A 17731-nucleotide genomic window follows, 5' to 3' on the forward strand; every position below is an offset into this window, starting at 1 on the left:
GAGCAGTGGCTCTGCTGGGGCCAATTTCTCCAGGCAGCGTCCAGCTCCGCTTCTTGCCAAGGCTGAGGAAGCTCGCTCCGAGACAGCCGTCTTCCCACTGCAGTCCCGTCTCCTGGGTCTCGCCGGGCCGCGGAGATTCGCTGAGTCCCGTCCTCCTCGTGACAGGCATGCACATACCGAGCCTCTTCCCACGGCCCCCCTGCCCTCCCCAGCATTCCCAGTGCCTCCACTTCCCCTGGGACCAGCAGGTCCCAGGGCTGTGCTGGGGATAACTGTTGGGGACCGGGGCCTCACCGGGTACGGGGACACCCAGGGCCACCCTGCACATCCCTCTCCGCTTCCCGTGGGCACCAAGACCCTGAAAATGGCCTCGGTGGGGTGTTACAAGGCATTTGCTTTCGGATGCACTTGGGAAGCGGGGTTAAGTTTTGGAGGAGGCAAATCACCAAACCGGTGACCCCACAGAAACCCTGCGAGCACCGGGGCTCATCCCTCCCTGGACAGATGGCAGCGGCGTCCTGCTCCTCGCTGGAAAATGCCCATGTCCATGGGCAGAGATTGAGCCACCACTGTCCCCGGTTTAATTCCTCACAGCAAAGCAAAACCAGCGTCCGGTGGATTTTCTGTGCGCTTCATGCCCCGCATGCGATGGGAAGGCTGCACAGCATCGGGGACCTTCCCGTTGGGAACGATGCCCTGAGCGCGAGCGCTGCGGACTCACTGCCTGACACCCACAAGAGCTGCAGGAAGTTATTTTAGTCTAAAAGGGAGGTTTTTTTCCCCTAGCCCTGCAAAAGAATGCTGGAAAAAATCACCCCCCCCAAATAGCCACAACCCAAAACTTGGTGACAATTATGCTGAAACCTCCTGCAGCTGGGACCTGGCATGTGGTTTTCAGTTTGATTTCCAAAGAAACAAGGCGTGTGCATCCACCCCGCCTCCCTGCGCCTCCGCTTATTCCACCTTCCGTGATTTTTTTTTTTTCTGAAACAACCATTCCCACCACGCCACCTTTCAAAGGCCGTGCCCGCAGCTCAGCCTTTATGAGACATCAGAGACTCTCCCACCAGCACTCCCAACCCACTGGCCATGCTCTCCAGGCACGCTTTGCCCTCATCCTCACCCTGTGCTTCCAGCCCATCGCCATCCGTTTTCCTTCCAAAAACCCACAGCCGCCCGACGCCGCTGCCCACAGCCCACTGCAGAGGCGATGCCAAATCGTGCCGCCAGCCGGGTCCTTTTGCAGATGGGGCCCCCGGCATCCGGGTGGTCGAGCGCGGCTCCCCCCCTTGCTCCCAGCACATCTGGGCAGCAGTGCCCGCCGGCAGCATCCTGCGTGGTGCTCACCGTTTCGCCCCGGTGGCGCGCTGACATCAGCGCGGCTTCCTGCCTGCCAGCACCCCCGCGCCGCACGCTCGCCCCATAACCCCACAGCCCCACACCGTGGGGCGGCGAGCCCCAGGCAGCCCCGCGCCCCTGGCACGGCAAGCCCCCGGGACCCTTCGCCGCCGCTCGGTGACAGCCAGCACCATGGAATCGGTGGCTCTGTACAGCTTCCAGACGACAGAGAAGGACGAGCTGCCCTTTCAGAAAGGGGACACCCTGAAGGTATGGGGAGCAGGGGGGTCACCAGCCATGGGGGGGTCACCAGCCATGGGGGGGTCACCAGCCATGGAGCGGTTGGATGCTGCTGCTTTGGGGGACAGAGCGGGCACACGGCACAGGGCGACACCAGCGCTTTCATTGCACCTAGCTTTATTGCCTCTTTGGGGCTTTTTGTGGGGTACAAGGAGCCATCCTTGAGGTTCTCGGGGTGCAAAGCAGCATCCCCAGCAGCGGTGGGTACCCTTTGTCCATGGCACCAGCCACATCTCCAGAGAGGATGCAGCCAGGATGCAGCACGTGGCCTCTCTGGCCATCGGTGCCACCAGCTGTGCTCTGCAGCAGCCCCCCAGGGCTGGAACACATTTTCCCTGCCCCACGGAGGCATTGGGGGGCCACGGGGACCTGGAAGCAGGGACCATATGCCCAAACACCCACCCAGGCGCTGGCATTGGGAAGGGCTCTCGGATGCCACCCGGGCATCCCAAAAAGCTTCAGAGGGGGCTCAAAACACCCCCAGGGGACACTGCAGCCCTGCAATGGGGGCAAGGGCACCCACATACTGCCACGCTGCCTGGCCGCTTGCCCTTCTCTGCAGGCCTGATGCTGAGATGCCAGCAGCTCCTCCCGGACCCCCGGCACCCATCAGCCCCCCACGGGTGCAGCCAGCCCCGGGAAGGGTGAGGGCATGGACTGGCTGTAACCCAGAGCCCCAAACCCATCATGCCTGTCCCTGCCTCCCCAGCGTGTTTTCCCCCACGGCCCCGGCACCATGCCCCGGGGTTTCGGATCCTGTTTGCACAGCTGTGCCGGCCCCTGGGCCCCTGCGTGGGAGGCTGGAAAATGGTGTCGTTGCGGAAGCGGGTGTCAGCACCCTTGCTCGCACCCACCAGGGCGCTTCCTCCCACAGAGCACCCAGCTGCCACCACCCCAGGGGGATGGCTGCCACCCCGGCTCCTCCAGGAACGGATTTTACACCCTTCCTTGGCTGGGGTTTTAGGGGAACGCCAGGCACCCCCCAGCCACCTGCAGTGAGCCAGACCGACCGTGAGACAGGGAGGGCTGGGGAGAGCAGCCAGCTCTGTACAGGTGCCCCCAAACATCCCCAAACCATGTCACCTCTGTCAGAGCCCCCTTTTTCCCAGGTTTCGGTGGGGGACATGGGGTCTGGGGCAGCAGTGGGGGTCTTCTCTCCCAGGAGGACAGTGGCCAGGCTGACACCTCCCTGCTCCTCTCCCACCTTAGATCCTCAACATGGAAGATGACCAGAACTGGTACAAGGCTGAGCTGTACGGCTGCGAGGGCTTCGTCCCTAAAAACTACATCAAGGTCAAGCCGCACCCGTAAGTACCACGCCAGCGTGCAGGGAAGGGGGACTTGAAGCCCCGCTCTGGTAGCACCCACCAGCGCCAGGACGTCCTCTCCCACCACCCAGGCAGCGATCCCAACGATGCATCCCAATGCCCAAAAGTCTGCCACGAGCCAGGGTAGTCCCACGCATGGGGAAACTGAGTCACGGAGTGACACGGCAGCGATGGGGTCTGCCTGCCAGGTCAGTCTGCCATTGCCACCACAGCCAGAGGGGCCGGGAGGCAGCAGCATGCCCACGGACCCCTGACACACAGAAATTCAATCCTCGCACCGGGCTGCCCGCTAAATAAGTGATAATTGGGGAACAACAAAGCGTTATGGGATTACAACTGCATTAAACAAAATCCTATTACTGTGTTATTAAAGCCCAGTATAATCCATCCCTGTTTTAACCTGTGTTTTATGTATCATTATCCCCTGGTAAATCACATTTAAATGCCATAGCAAAACCTGCTCGGGGCTGTGGCTGGGGAGCAGGAACGCGTGGGCTCGGGGTAGCCTGGGGCAGATCTCTTCGCCACTCCAGCTTCGGTTAACAAGCCAGGATGGGCAAGATGCAGCCTCTTCCATGCAGCACCTGGAGGGCTGACACTGGGAGATGCTCTGTGCTAAAGTCCATAGCTGATCATTCGCGGGGCAATTTTAACAGGTAGCAGAAGGTCTCCATGGCCTGGGGCTCCCAAATATAAGGACGCAGCCTCGGCAGGGACGGGAGACAGGGACTCTGCTCCTCCACCTCGTTTCAGCAGCTGCCGGCAATGCAGGCAGGAAGGGTTTCATCTTGGCACGGAGGGTTTTCTGCTCTGCAAAGCCCTCCCCGTAGCAGCTGGCAGGGCTGTTCCCACGGGGGGTCATGGGACACAGCGAGGAGTGGGGGGACAGGCAGCAAAGTGGGGGACGAGGCACGTGATGCGGCGAGCCGGGTGACAGGATGCGGTCGCGGCTGTTGGCGATGCTGCACGAACCCTGCACGGACGAGGCGGTGCATGGGGACACATCTGCACCCCCAGCACCCTGCGGTCCCCGCCTCCGCAAAAACACTGTGATAAATCAGGGTGGGGGGAAAGGGAAGGGAGAAACTGCTGCGGGGGTGGGGGGGGGGGGTGCTAGCCCTGTGGGGAGCCCAACGGGGACCCCGCTCCCGCTGGCACCGGGGCTCTCGGTGCCTCCGTCCTGCGGGATGGGGATGCAGCATGGGGTGTCCCCGGGTGTCGAGGGGTGCCCGCGCGGCTCAGCCCGCTGTCCCTCGCAGGTGGTACGCGGGCAGGATCTCCCGGCACCTGGCAGAGGAGCGGCTCCTCAAGCGCAAGCACCTGGGAGCCTTCCTGATCCGCGACAGTGAAAGCGCCCCGGGGGAGTTCTCCATCTCCGTCAAGTAAGTGGATGTGGGACACAGCCGGACACGCGGTGGGATGGGCAGGGGTCCCCCGCAGCCCTTCGCTTTGGGGACCGAGGGCATCTACCCTCGTGTGTGCTCCCCGCCACGGTGCTGGGGAAGGGGCGAGCACCCTGCCCTGCCCCGGCTGCCTCGAAGGGGCTGGGGGCTGCGGAGCCATGTCCTCGACACATCCAGGCGCAGCCTCGCAGAGAGGAAGGCCCTTTTCCTCTCCTTCCTCCTCTCTGCAGCCTTGCGCTCCGCCTCCATCCCAGCGCTTCCTGCTCCCTGCCTGCACCCTGCCTGCATCGCTGCCCCCCCCGGGCTCCCTCGCTGGGGTGCCCCTAAATACAGCCATGTGGGTAACAACGGGGCTGGGGCCAAGCTGTAAGCGCAGCCCAGGGGACGTGGCCTCAGGGAACAAGTTGCCCGGAGCATCCCCAGGGACGAAGGGCTGCAGCATCCCAATGCCGCAGGGCCGATGATTTTGGCATCGGCAGCCGGGGCTGTACGAAGGCAGCGTGCCAGCGGGCAGAGCCTGCCCCCGGGCCTCTCACCCCATCGCTGCCCCTTCCCTGCCCAGGGCCAGGGTAGCAGGAGCCAGCCCCAGGCCAACCAGGCACTTTCTCACGCTGCTAATCTCTAATTAAGCGTTTAAGGAGGTTCTTGCCCATAATGAAAGGGAGCCGTGTTCTGCCGTGCGTCACCAGCGTGGCCGGGTCCCTGCCCCTGCCCGGGGACCTGGCAGCGGCGGGTCCCTGTAGTGGCCCCGTGCCAGCCCCGTGGCGTGGGCACCCCAAAATGCCACCCCCAGGTACACACGGAAGGGGTGCCAGCATGCGGGGCTGGCGAGGGAATTCCCGGCCTGCCCCATCCTCCTGCAGCTTGGGGGTCCCTGGGGGCACAGGGGATTTGGGAGCCCAAGCCCAGCCTTTGCAGTCTCCTCCCGGTGCGTGCTGAGCTGAGACCTGCAGCTCTCACCATGCTTTCTCTTGGCGGCAAAGCGGGAAGATGAGGAAGGAGAGGGGGATGCAGCTGAAGGGCTCTGGCGAGGCGCAGGGACCACAAGCCCACCCGGACCCTTCCCGGATTCCTCCCGGAGCTTTTAGGAAAGCCCGAGCAGCACCAGCGCCCAAGCCCACGGCCGCCTTGTGCTCTTACCTGCCCTCCATGAGTGTTTTGACCCTGTGGCCGCCTCAGATGTGGCTCCTGTTTGCTCCCTGGACAAAGCCACCTGCCCTACACATGGCCGACGTGCTGCCAGCCCCGAGCCCACGGGCATCCCGCTGTGCCATGAGCTTCATTCAGCTGTGTGTGAGATGAGCTGTGGCCAGTCTCAGCTGCAGGTCCATGTCACTGGCATGCTGGGGACCCTCACCCACCGCCTCACCAGTGGGGCCGGGAGTGACCCCAGTGCCACCATCACCCCTGGCCGTGGCAGGACGGGTGTAGTGGGACCCGCGGGCACGGCTGCATCCCGCACAGCCCCCCCGGAGAAGCAGCCCAGCGAGCAGCCCCTGCGCTTTGCCCGCAATTCTGGAAGGGCATCTGGGTGCTGCCAGCATCCCAGAGCCGGGGTAACATGCATCCTCTGTCTGCAGCTACGGGAAGCACGTCCAGCACTTCAAGGTTCTCAGGGAGAAGAACGGCAAATATTTCCTCTGGGAGGAAAAGTTCAACTCCCTCAACGAGCTGGTGGATTTCTACAGGACGACTACCATCGCCAAAAAGCAGCAGATCTTCCTCCGGGATGAGGACCAGACTCAGGAGGTACCATCAGGGGATGGGGCCATGGGGACGTGCAGGGCTGGGACACGGGGCGAAGGCATGGCCGGCAGCGGGGCCGGGCTGGGAGCCCAGGTCTGATCCCGTTTGGGATCCCCCATCGCTCCCCTGGTACCGGGGCTGCCGCCACCCCGCTATGGTCCATGGGGAAACCAAGGCACGGGACAGGCCCGTGGGTCAGCAGCAGCGTCCTGGTCTCGCTTTGCCCCGGTCTGTGCTCGCAGGGAGGTGTCATGGGGCTGCAGCTCCCCGGGCACGGGGATTTTCTCCTGCCTGAACTTTTCCAGCTCCTCCCTGCTGGCCATGGGACGCTGGCGACGGCTAAGAAACAGCAGAGAGGGACAAAATGGAGGAAAGCAAATGGCTGGGTGCAGAGCAGAGATGGGGTCCAGACCCCCTGGGCAGGGGTTCCCCCACCGCCCTTGGGAGAAGCATCCTGGGGTCCCCAATCCCTGCGTGAGTCCCCTTGAGGGGACTGTCCCCCCCGCAGAGGGGGACAGGGACATTCCGGGTGCCCGGCTGACGCTCTGGCTCGGCTCGAGGCAGCGTGGAGCAGGAGAGGCTGGAACAGCCCGAGACAGCCAGCGTTGTGGGGAAGCTGGCAGCGTGGAGAACCGCCAGCGTCGCAGCTCGGCAGGGCAGGGCAGGGCATGGCGGCTCGCCCCAGGCCCACACCGCCGTCCCTCGGGCCAGGGGTGATGCCCCGGGAGGGTGGCAGAGCCCGACCAGCTCGGGATGGGGTGCAGCCAGCTCCGGGTGAGCTCCAGCAAAGCCGAGCCCTGGGGTGGCCATTGTGGAGGTGGCGAAACTGGGCCCTGCGAGCTGGGCTGGGGGCTGCTCCCGCACCCGGAGGGACCCGGGGAGGGCCCGGGAAAGAGAGGGGTGCCAGCTGCCTCTGAGGGGTAGGGGTCTGCTGGGCACCCATCTCAGATCTCCCAAGCAGCAGGAACAGGGAGCCTGGGGAGTCCTGTGCCCTGGGGTGCTCCCCTGCACCCCAGGCTCTCCCCTGCACCCCAGGCTCTCCCCTGCACCCAAAGCTCTGGCCGCACCCCAGGCCCTGGCTGCACCCCAGGGTGCTCCCCTGCACCCCAGGCTCTCCCCTGCACCCAAAGCTCTGGCCGCACCCCAGGCTCTGGCTGCACCCCAGGGTGCTCCCCTGCACCCCAGGCTCTCCCCTGCACCCAAAGCTCTGGCCGCACCCCAGGCTCTGGCTGCACCCCAGGGTGCTCCCCTGCACCCCAGGCTCTCCCCTGCACCCAAAGCTCTGGCCGCACCCCAGGCCCTGGCTGCACCCCAGGGTGCTCCCCTGCACCCCAAGCTCTGGCCACACCCCAAGCTCTGGCTGCACCCCAGGGTGCTCCCCTGCACCCAAAGCTCTGGCCGCACCCCAGGCTCTGGCTGCACCCCAGGGTGCTCCCCTGCACCCCAGGCTCTCCCCTGCACCCCAGCCTCTCCCCTGCTCCCCAGGCTCTGCTGCACACCCAGGGCTGTCTCCAGCCTTCCGACTCTTCCCACAGCAGTCTTTCCCTAGCTCCCATCTCTCATCCCCAAAGCGGGCACCCCAGGTACCCCCGCACCCTCTGTGCTCTGGCCCCCCCAGGCTGGTCCCCGCCAGCCGTGGCCCAGCATCCCGGTCACGCTGGGGACTCGGGCACTGCAGCCGGGTGCAGAGGGGCTGGCAGATGAGGGCACCTCTCCCCCCCCGCCAACCCCTGCCCTTGACTTTCCTCCAGGTGAGGAGACCCAAATTCGTGCAAGCCCAGTTTGACTTCTCGGCCCACGACGGCTCCCAGCTGCCCTTCCTCCGCGGGGACATCATCGAGGTCCTGGATTACCCAGACCCCAACTGGTGGCAGGGGAAGATCTACGGGCGCGTCGGCCTCTTCCCCCGCAACTACGTCCACCCCATCCATAAGTGAGCTGCTGCGGGCGAGCGGGGAGGACCGCGGCCCCCGCTGCCCCCGACTCGCCAGAGCTGCTTTGTGCCCGCACACAGACCGCGCGTCCCTTCGTCCCCGCGGACGGTGCCCGTCCCCACGCTGGGCTGCCCATGCGTGAGGTCCCGGTGCCATGTGGGCTGTGCTGGAGGTAGAAGCCAGGCTGGTGGTGATCCCCATCCAAGGACTGCCTGACTCCGGCACCCTAAAACATCAGCCACGGCTCGCCCCGCTCCCCCAACCCAGGAGACCTCCACCGCCCCCAGCCCGGGCATCGCCTCTCGCTGCGAGCTGGCAGCGGAGCTCCCCAGGGAGGGAGCCATAGAAAAAAAAAGCTCCCCAGGATTGAACCAGAGCCATAAAAACTTTTGCAGAGCCGTGACCCAGCGGGGTGGCAGCAACGGAGGGGAAGAGCACATGTGCCCCAAACCTTCGCTCCTCTCCGGACCCTTTAAGCGAAGCCCCGGCTCCAGGGCAGGCGGCTGGGATGCGGCCAGGCTCAGTGACTCCACGGAAGGGTGCTGGGGCTCAGGGTGCCAGGGAAGGCTGGTCCGGGGGGGGATTCAGTCCTGTGGGTGCTGTTCATAGCTGCAAATTGTGGCTTTTTTTTTAAATATTATTTTTTATTTAGAGCTAGTAAAACGTGTTTGGGTGACACCCTCGAGTGCGGCTGCTCCTTTTTCTCGCACGCTTGCTGCTTCACCGTGGTTTTGCTTCCCCTGCAGCCCCCATGCACCCACCCCGATACCTCTCCCCAGACCCCTCCCGGGGACTGCCTGCCCCCAGAAATGCCCCACCCCCACCCCTCACAGTCCCCGGGGGATGCACTCAGAGTCCGCAGCGCTGAGAACACCCAGCTCATTGCACCGGCGCATTTAAACATCCCGTGTCCCAAACACGACAAATTAAAAACTGTCACCCAAATCCCCATTTCTCCCCCTTTCCCAACACCTTTCCCCATCCCGTCCCAGGGGCTGGCAGGCCGCTAGGCAAAATAGGCGTAGCAGAAAATATTGACGCACATCAGGACAACGGCGTTGATGCCGCAGACGTGGGCCCAGAACGGGAGCTCCGTGGCATCCTTGAGGGCGGCGGCCGGGGGTCCCTCAGCCTTTGATGGCTGCTGGCTGCCCGGGGCGGCTGAGCAGGAACCTGGCACAGAAAGACGGTGAGCGTGGGGGACAGCGGGAGGGTGGCACGGCCCCGGGGAAACTGAGGCACGGGGCAAGCACGCCGTCCTGCTGCCCGTTGCAGCCGGGGAGCGGGGGGCACTGACGATGCTCCCCCTGCCAGACAGCCCCGAGGACACGCTCACCGTCGGGGGGTCCCTGGGATGGGCCGTCCACGGAGGGCTGGGGGGGCTCCCGCGAGAGGGTCCACCAGGTGAGATCCTTTAGCTGGAAACCAGGGCGAGGTTTGGTGAGAAAACACCCCCGGGACAGACCCCCCCCCACAGGGACCCCCCCCTACCCCGGCCGAGCTCGGGGTGCAGCTGGGTGACACCGACGCCTCCGGCCGAGGAGGTCCAGTGGGTGGGCGCAGCCGTGGGGGCCAGGGTGAGGGGTCCGGGGTGCTCTGCTCACCCGTGCCGGAGGCGGCGGGGGGGTCAGCAAGCTGCCCCCCACCATGACGGCGCCCGCGGCAGCGCACAGCAGCACGGCGAAGTGCAGGTAGTGGATGTCGGCGAGCAGCCAGGGCCGCCGGTCGGGGACCCCGCAGCGGGGTGCGGGATGCGCCAGCTCCAGCCCCATCCTGGCCAGCCCCAGCGCCAGCCCCGCCATCAGGCCCCAAAAAGCCCCCTGCAAAGCAAAGGTCCACGGCGGGGGGGGGGTGACCGGAGGGGCACAGCTGCCCCACAGGGGAACAAATGCCCCCGGAGAGCCACTCGCTCCAGCCAGCCCTTGGAAGAGGGTCGAGCAGCCCCTGCGTTTGGGACAGCACCCTGCACCCCGGCCAGCCAAGCCCTGGCCCATACGTGCACCCCCTCCGCAGGGGATGTCCCCTGCCAGCCCCATCGGCCGTGCCACACTTGGTGGCCATGTATGGTGGCACCTGCCGCCTCCTCCTCCTCCTCATCTTCGCGCCAGCCACCCACCAGCTCCCTGGGGAAACACCAGCCGGGCTCGGTTCCTCTCCCCAGCCCCTCCAGCATCACCTCCCTCCTTCCTCCCCCCAACCACCCAAGTCCTGCTGGGTCCCCGGGAGCTGGCAGGGAGGTGTTGGCATCACCCCGTGTCCCCGAGCCATCCCCAGGGCCACCCTGAGCGTGCACCTGCTCGTTAGCTCGGGGCCAGAAGACGGCCAGGACGAAGACGGCGGTGACAGGAGGAGCCAGGTAGCTGGTGACAGCCTGGATGTAGACGTAGAGCTGGCCACCGCTGGAGCTCTGCAGGATGGGGATCCAGACCACGCTGAGGGCCACCAGCACCACCGTGACCACCCTGCGAGCGGCAGCGATGCGGTGCGGGGGTGACGTTCCTGTCCCACCCGCACCCTCCTCGCACCCGTGGCATCGCCGTGGCGGGGAGGGGTCCCCCAGGTCAGGGGTTGGGTCCCGGTGCCGGCGCAGAAGAGCTGGCCGGGCGATGCCGGAGGGTCGGCGGGAGGACGCTCATCACCAGGTGACGTCCCCGAGGCGAGGGCTCCCCAGGCCCCTGCCCAGCCCTGGGGGCTGCTAGGTTGGACCCCGCCATGGGGAAACACTGGGCAATGGGCACTTCTGCTATGAAAAGCCCCCGGAAGCGGAGGCTCAGCGCTCCGGATGCATTTGGGTGATGCTTTCGGCATCTCTGCGTCCGGCTAAAGCGCCCAGCTGGGAGCCAGGGATGTGGGCTGAGCTGCCCCCGTGCTCAGCTGCCCCCGGCCAGGCTGCGATAGAGGGGTGCGTTTGTCCCCCAACACCACCCCGTCCCCATCCTCGCCCAAATCCCGGCAGCACCTTGCAGCATCACCCTCCTCCAAAGCAAGAGGTGTTGGCCAGACCCCAGTTTTTTGGGCCCAATCTGAGCAGGCAGGCAGGGCAGGACACGTCCCAAAAGCCACCATATTTATAGCTCGGGCCGGTTTGTTTACAGCTTCGCAGAATTACCTCTGTCTCCATCTGCTCATCTCAAAAAGCAGAAGTAGGAAAAAATAAAATAAAAAAAAAAAGCAATGAAAGCGTCTCTAGATGGAGTCCCCCCCTTCCTGCCTGGCGTGCTGGAAAGAGGAAGCAGTGCAAGTGCAAAACACACACCCTGACCCAAGGGGTAGGAGAAAAACCCCGCGTTCGGTATGTGTTTAAGCCGCAGAGGATGCTAAAAGGTCATGGGAAAAATGGGGGAGTGTCTGAGCACGGCGGTGAGCTGCGGGGTGCTGGGCAGCCGTGCCCCTGCCTGCACATAGCCCAAGGTCAAGATCCAGGCAGGGATGGGGCGCAGAGCCCCGGCGCAGCCTGCCGCGGGGAGCTCGGGGGGGAATTCGGGGCCGATCGGGTATTCTCACCATCGTGCCGTCGGCACAGAGCGTGCATCGAACACCAGCGGGGATTTCCAGGCAGGCGGCACGGCCGTGGCGGGAGCTCAAACCCCCAGGTCCAGGAACCGGGAGCTCTCTCTGATCCCACAGACAAATCCCTTCCCTCCCCGTGCTGAGCCAGACAGGGCATCCCCACCTTTGCAGGTCCGGGGGGCGGCTGGGACCCCCCAGACAGCTACTCAGAAATAACCCCAAGCCGCCTGTCCCTGTGCTGGCAGGGAGGAAAGCCTTAAACTTGCAGCTTAAACAGCTGGGTGGGGTTTTTTTTTCCCCTCTCCAAAACGTTTCTCGTTTGCTATATTCCCGTGGGGCCGTACGGCGGCGGTGGTACGCAGCGCCCTGCTCCCACAAATCACCCGATGCTCTAACGAATCGCCCAGGGATCGACTGCAGCAGCGACTCCCGCCCCGGGCGGGCAAAGCCCTTCGCAAACACTCATTAACTGCTCTCGGGAAAGCTCGCCCGTGTTATTACACCCCTTGTCGCCGGCACCGAAGCCAGTGGCAGGGAGGGGCGAGGCAAGCGCCGAGACAAGCACCCCGGTTCCCATCGGGGAGCCGTGCGGGACCGCGGTTCCCCAGGATGGCTGCCCATCCCCTTCCCACCCTCCGGAGACAGAGGATGCCAAGAAATGGCTGCTCCCGGAGCCACCGGCCCAGCCAACCCTCCCCGCAGCCCCAGCGCAGCCCAGCCAAAGCCCTGACCCAGATTCGCTCCTTGTTATTGTCTGCCCCGCGCCGAGGAGGCTCCCCGCGCACCCCGGCACCGTGCCGAGGCATTCCCCAGCGCTGACTCTGCCGCCCGCAGCCTGGCACCGCAGGCGAATTCCCGGGCTCCCCGCCGGTGCTCGCCATCCCTCCGGGAGCAGCCGGGGCAAGCGCGGGCAGCGCTGCCCTTTGCCGCCCGGCCAAGGTCTCCCGTGCACTTGGCTTGTGACCTTGGCGGGGAGCAGCCGCCGGCTTCCCCCCGCGGAACGGGCTGGAGGCGGCGAGGGAAAAGCTTCGCCCGGGTGCAGCCCTGTCCCTCCAAATGCCCCGAACGCCCCGTCTGCCTTTCCAGCGCTTTCATACATAAAATAATCCAAGGGCTTGTTTTCCTTTCATAAGCCGGGCTGAGCGCAGGCACTTTGCAGGCTCCCGGGCACCAAAGGCAGATCACAGAAGGCCGGACTGGCCCCACCGGTCTCCCCGAAAGCCACAGTCTCCCCAAAACCCCCAGTCCCTACCTGCCCACCAAAAGCAGCTCTCGCTCGCCAGCCCCCGGCCTCAGCTTCCTCCAGATGTCCATGGTGAAGAGGGTGCTGCTGCTGTTGAATATGGAGGTCAGGGATGACATGAGCGCCGCCATCATCACCGCGATCATCAGACCCCGCAGCCCTGGGGAAGAGAGGGACCATCAGGGAGCAGCTGAGCGGGGCGGGATGGGAAGGGATGGGAAGGGATGGGAAGGGAAGGGAAGGGAAGGGAAGGGAAGGGAAGGGAAGGGAAGGGAAGGGAAGGGAAGGGAAGGGAAGGGAAGGGAAGGGAAGGGAAGGGAAGGGAGAAGGGGGAAGGGGGAAGGGGGAAGGGGGAAGGGGGAAGGGGGAAGGGGGAAGGGGGAAGGGGGAAGGGGAAGGGGAAGGGGAAGGGAAGGGAATGGGGAAGGGGAAGGGGAAGGGGATGGGATGGGGATGGGATGGGGATGGGAATGGGAATGGATGGGAATGGATGGGATGGGATGGGATGGGATGGGGATGGGATGGGGATGGGGATGGGATGGGGATGGGATGGGGATGGGAATGGGAATGGATGGGAATGGGAATGGATGGGAATGGATGGGATGGGATGGGGCAGCCCCAATGATTTGCCCAAAATTAATTCTTCACCCTCTCCAGACACACACCAGGATCTCCCCTGGGGCAGGGACCAGGTTTGGGGACACCCAGCTGCACCCTGGGATGCTGGGACCCCGCGTTGCCCCAGCCTCACCGCCCAGATCACCGAGCCCACCCAGACCGGCCACAGGGTCCCCCCCAAATCCGAGCGGGGACGGACTGCACTGGCAGCCCCGGGGCGCGGCAAAGTCCGGCGAAGATGGAGGCATCTCCTCCCACCCACCCACCTACCGCTGGGCATCAGCTCCACCACCAGCTTGGGGTAGGCGATGTTGGAGCAGCCCACGGCGGCCCCGCACACACGGGCGCACTCCTCGGGGTCCACGCAGCCCACGGCATCTGGGGGGACAGAGGCAGGTGACACACCGGGACCCCTTGCAGGGTGAGGGGCAGCCCAGAGCCCCCTCCATCCCCCAGCACCCGCTCGCACCGGGCTGGATATTGACCCCTTGCTACAGCCACAGCGCCCAGACCTTGGCAGGGGGCTGGGGGGAAAAGCGGGGAGCACGTCGTGCGTGGAGATCCACCTCGGCCTCATTCCCCCCATCAGCCTCAGCACCGGCAGGATCCGACCCAGCAGCATCACCCTCACCTCCCGCTGCCATGCACCCAGCCCAGATCCGGTCAGATCTACCCCTGCTGAGCCCTCCCCGGGGGGACCTCCAGAGCCCGGATGGGTCCCGCCAGGACCCGGGGCTACGGCCGGAGGCGGCAGAGCCCCGCGGGCAGGCGCTGCCCGTCCCTGCGCACGGGGCCAGGCGGGTTCATGCACCGTTGCGGCAATTAAACTCCGCATGGGCAGCACCCAGCAGCTCCCTGGGACGCGCGTGGCGGCTCGCCAGGACCGTCAACACCCAATTACTTCTATGTCTCAACCAGCGCTGAGCCCTTTTTTTTTTTTTATTGCTACACTCATAAAATATTGAAATGAATGGAAATCAGTGTCAGGCATAAATATGGATGGGCTGCCTGGCTTTCCGGTCTGCGTCCTCCCACCGAGGAGCACGGGGAGTAGCAGGGGTGATCCCTGCACACAACCGGGAGCGTTGTCCCGGTCCTCCTGTGTGGTGACCCCCACCAAAGTGGGGTGCAGTCCTCGGCCCCCCCCCCCCCCAGCAGCAGCGGCTGGGGAAGGCAAACACCAGCTGGCAACACCCCAGGGCTTTCGGCGAAGGAGCGCGGGGTGCGATGGAGTGCAATGCGGGGTGCAAGGGGGTTGCAATGGGGTGCGGTGGGAGCACAACGCGGCGCGCGGGCAGCAGACCGCAGGCAGCTCCCAAGGACGCTAAAAAAGCCCAGCCTGGGCCACCTTTCCCCAGGGTTAGAGTCAGCGCCGGGGCCCCGGTGACTCTGTCCTCCAGCAGCTGTGAGTAAAGCTGCCGTCACCACTCCGTGCCTCAGTTTCCCCTTCTCTAAAACACCACGTTGCACGCGGCTCCATGCAAATGGCTGGCGGACGGCGGGTGGAAGATGCTGCAGAGGGCAAAGCAGCGTCTGGGTGTTAGGAAACGCCCGCCCCAGGGCTCAGCTCTGCCACCAAACCCCTCGGTGGGACCGGGAGCATGGAGGCAGCGGGAGCCAAGCCCGACGGGGAGGCCGGAGCCCCCAAGCCAGGAGCAGAGCCCAGTGTCATACCCCACTGTCTCCCTTTGTCATTAGGCCCTCTGCTAGAGATGGAAAATTAATTAGGAGCTTGTAATTAATGCTTCCATCTGCAACTGGGAGGAGCCGGCCCCGGTGCCTGTGCAGGGCGCTGCCTGTCCGGCTGGGTCAGCCCGGGGCAGCCGAGTCGGGAGAGCTGCAACGGTGGGGACCGACCTGCTTGGCCACGGCAACCTGTCCCTGCAAACAGGCAGATTATAAAGGAGATGCCGGCATTTTCCCTGTGCCAGGACTGCACGCAATTCGGGTGCCGATTTCCGCGTGTGGGGCGAAGACGTCTGGGTCCCCCGTCCCCAGGGACTGGGGACGGGGGACCCAGGCGTCTTCACCCCACGCTGGAGTCAGGCGTGGGGCTCTGCGGTCCCAATCCCGCCCCCGCCAGCGCGGCTGTAGGAGCCAGCAAGTCAAACAACTGATAGGATGCCGCTTCCATGCCGCCGCGTAATAAATCATAAGCGTACACGCCCCGCTAAAGAGACCGTAAATCTCCTTGCACAATAAAAACCGAGCCAGGGCAACCGGCAGCGGCTGAGGTGGGTACAACCGCAGCACGCTCCAGCCACGCCACGCACACCCACGCTCGATGCACCGGCCCCAATCCGGGACATCTCCCAAAACTTAATGGGGCTGGGCCATGCAAGGAGGGACAACAGCCAGGGACGAGGTCTCGGAGCTGCCCCGTGGGTGCTCAGCTCTGTCACATTTGCAACTCCATCAATGAAGGGGCCACCACCACTTGCTCAGCAGGGCTGGGATTTCACCCAAAATACCCAGTTTTGCCTCTAGCACTCTCGGTCTTTGCTGCAGCCCTCGCCGCCCAGGTCACGGAGGTGACGTCCTGCCGCTGGAAAATCCCCACGGGGTCGGCGCAGCCTTTCCATAAAGTCATCAGCTCCATCCAAAACACCTCCTCAGCCGATATTTGGTGGGAGCCGAACGCTTCCTTCTTCCTCATGTCCTGATCCCATCACACAGCTGTTGCATTCCTGCATCCCTGTGTCCCCGTTGCCCCATCCTCTACACAACAGACAAGAGCTGGGCACAACCCAGCGCACAATTTCGCACCGGGGGATGGGCAGGGGGGGGTGATTTTGCCAGCCTTTCCCAAGCACTCACATAAACCCTTTTATTCCAAGGGGGAAAAGCCACCGGTTCCCCTAAGCATCCCCATTACTATAACTTAAAGCTGAAAAGGTACCAGCTCATCCTGCCACAGCCCAGCTTTGAGAAAGCCCTGCTGGAGTTTCTCCCCTTTCTGCATGTTTCTGACTTATTTTTTCCTCCCAAATGCTCCCTGGGCTTGGCGCTTCGCCACGCTGCTAGCCCCAGCCAGGGAAACGACAGCCGGGATGCTGCACGGCCACCATGTCTGCAGAGAGGAGCGCTTTGACGGCCGAGCGCCCGGGCAGACAGGCGGCTTCGCCTTGGGAGCCTGACTCAAGCGGGGCTCTCATTTACACGGCTGCGAATCCAGATGAGCTGCTCCAACGCGAGGGAGCGAGACACAGCCCCTGGCACTTTCCTTTTTTGCATCGGTGCAGGAATCTGACCCCGATTCTTGAAATTCATCTTTATCTGAGTTTCCAAGTAGAAAGCGCCACATTTCTGGCTTGTGAGCACCAACTGATGAATCCAAGGTGGGGGGTATTTTTGCCCATCTCCCAGTATATGAACGCAATCTGCCCTAGCCAGGTCAAGTGCCGTGATCATGTCCCTGCTGCAAACCTCGTGCCAAAGCAGAGGAAGAGAGAAGAGAAGAGAAGAGAAGAGAAGAGAAGAGAAGAGAAGAGAAGAGAAGAGAAGAGAAGAGAAGAGAAGAGAAGAGAAGAGAAGAGAAGAGAAGAGAAGAGAAGAGAAGAGAAGAGAAGAGAAGAGAAGAGAAGAGAAGAGAAGAGAAGAGAAGAGAAGAGACAAAATTTCAGTTGGCTATGACGACCATCTAGTCCAACTGCCTGACCAGGGCTGACCAAAAGTTAACGCATGTTATTAAGGGCATTGTCCAAACGCCTCTTAAACACTGCCAGGCTTGGGGCATTGCCTACCTCTCTAGGAAGCCTGTTCCAGGGTTTGACCACCCTCTCAGTAAAGAAATGCTTCACGTCCTTCCTCACGTCCAGTCTAAACCTCCCCTGGTGCAGCTTTGAACCATGATGGCAGCTCTGAGCCCGTGCTGCCTGCCGGGACCCACCTGGGCTCCGAGCACCCGCAACAGCATGGGCGTCCTTGTGCTCGGCACAGGAGGGGTTAACCACGAGGCATAGCTGTTTGCCTGAGAAATATTGACTTACCTGCCGGCACACCAAGAGAGGGGGAGATTTCAGGGGAGAGCCGCTTTTTTTTTTTTTTTTTTTTTAAGACAAACACCCAAACCCCTCTCCAGCCGACTACTGACCTCCTGCACCCGCACGGTGCCGGGGGACCCTCGGGCCGGGGCAGAGGTGTGAGGACGGCATCAGCCGAAAGAGTTAATGTGCAGGCAGGGCCGGGAATGTGTGAAGGCAGCATGTGACTGCAGGTGGGGCAGGGCGGAGCGATGAATCACTCTTTTGCTTTTCCTCTTTTCACTTCTTGCTGTTACCTGTCCAGCCCCAGCGCTGCGTGCTGGCAGGA

At 63.8% G+C, this 17731-nt stretch overlaps 2 protein-coding genes across 10 annotated transcripts in view; one reads left to right on the plus strand and one right to left on the minus strand.

Moving 5' to 3' along the window:
• The first annotated feature begins 1530 nt into the window (after positions 1 to 1530).
• On the plus strand, positions 1531 to 8052 carry GRAP (GRB2 related adaptor protein). Of its 7 annotated transcripts, none has more exons than XM_075718854.1 (6): positions 1531 to 1608; positions 2848 to 2945; positions 4226 to 4348; positions 5950 to 6147; positions 6695 to 6703; positions 7875 to 8052. In XM_075718854.1, the coding sequence occupies exons 1-6, from the start codon at positions 1531 to 1533 to the stop codon at positions 8050 to 8052; spliced, it is 684 nt and encodes a 227-aa protein (XP_075574969.1). The 7 variants fall into 7 exon arrangements, with proteins under 7 accessions (XP_075574969.1, XP_075574970.1, XP_075574973.1 ...); XM_075718855.1 differs by lacking the exon at positions 6695 to 6703 and adding an exon at positions 6705 to 6713; XM_075718858.1 differs by lacking the exon at positions 6695 to 6703 and adding an exon at positions 7651 to 7652 and having other exon boundaries at positions 5950 to 6118.
• Positions 8053 to 9055: 1003 nt separating this feature from the next.
• The window catches only part of SLC5A10 (solute carrier family 5 member 10), a 43090-nt gene continuing 34414 nt past the window's right edge, over positions 9056 to 17731 (minus strand). For 2 of the 3 annotated variants that reach the window (XM_075719340.1, XM_075719342.1), the window contains 6 exons: positions 13691 to 13798; positions 12812 to 12962; positions 10343 to 10511; positions 9654 to 9869; positions 9378 to 9467; positions 9056 to 9139 (listed from right to left, as the gene is read on the minus strand). In XM_075719340.1, the coding sequence (XP_075575455.1) occupies positions 9056 to 9139; positions 9378 to 9467; positions 9654 to 9869; positions 10343 to 10511; positions 12812 to 12962; positions 13691 to 13798 (818 nt within the window). The remainder of the gene's footprint in view (positions 9140 to 9377; positions 9468 to 9653; positions 9870 to 10342; positions 10512 to 12811; positions 12963 to 13690; positions 13799 to 17731) is intronic. The other variant, XM_075719341.1, reaches the window with a different exon arrangement.

The sequence above is a fragment of the Pelecanus crispus genome, chromosome 11, assembly GCF_030463565.1.
Source record: "Pelecanus crispus isolate bPelCri1 chromosome 11, bPelCri1.pri, whole genome shotgun sequence".
Taxonomy (NCBI): Eukaryota; Metazoa; Chordata; class Aves; order Pelecaniformes; family Pelecanidae; genus Pelecanus; species Pelecanus crispus.

Excerpts from the sequence above, each read along its gene's own strand:
- GRAP (XM_075718853.1), top strand. The coding sequence starts at position 1,531 with ATGGAATCGGTGGCTCTGTACAGCTTCCAGACGACAGAGAAGGACGAG. Across the intron at positions 1,609-2,847 it reads AGAAAGGGGACACCCTGAAG|ATCCTCAACATGGAAGATGA; the intron begins GTATGGGGAGCA and ends CTCCCACCTTAG. Across the intron at positions 2,946-4,225 it reads ATCAAGGTCAAGCCGCACCC|GTGGTACGCGGGCAGGATCT; the intron begins GTAAGTACCACG and ends TGTCCCTCGCAG.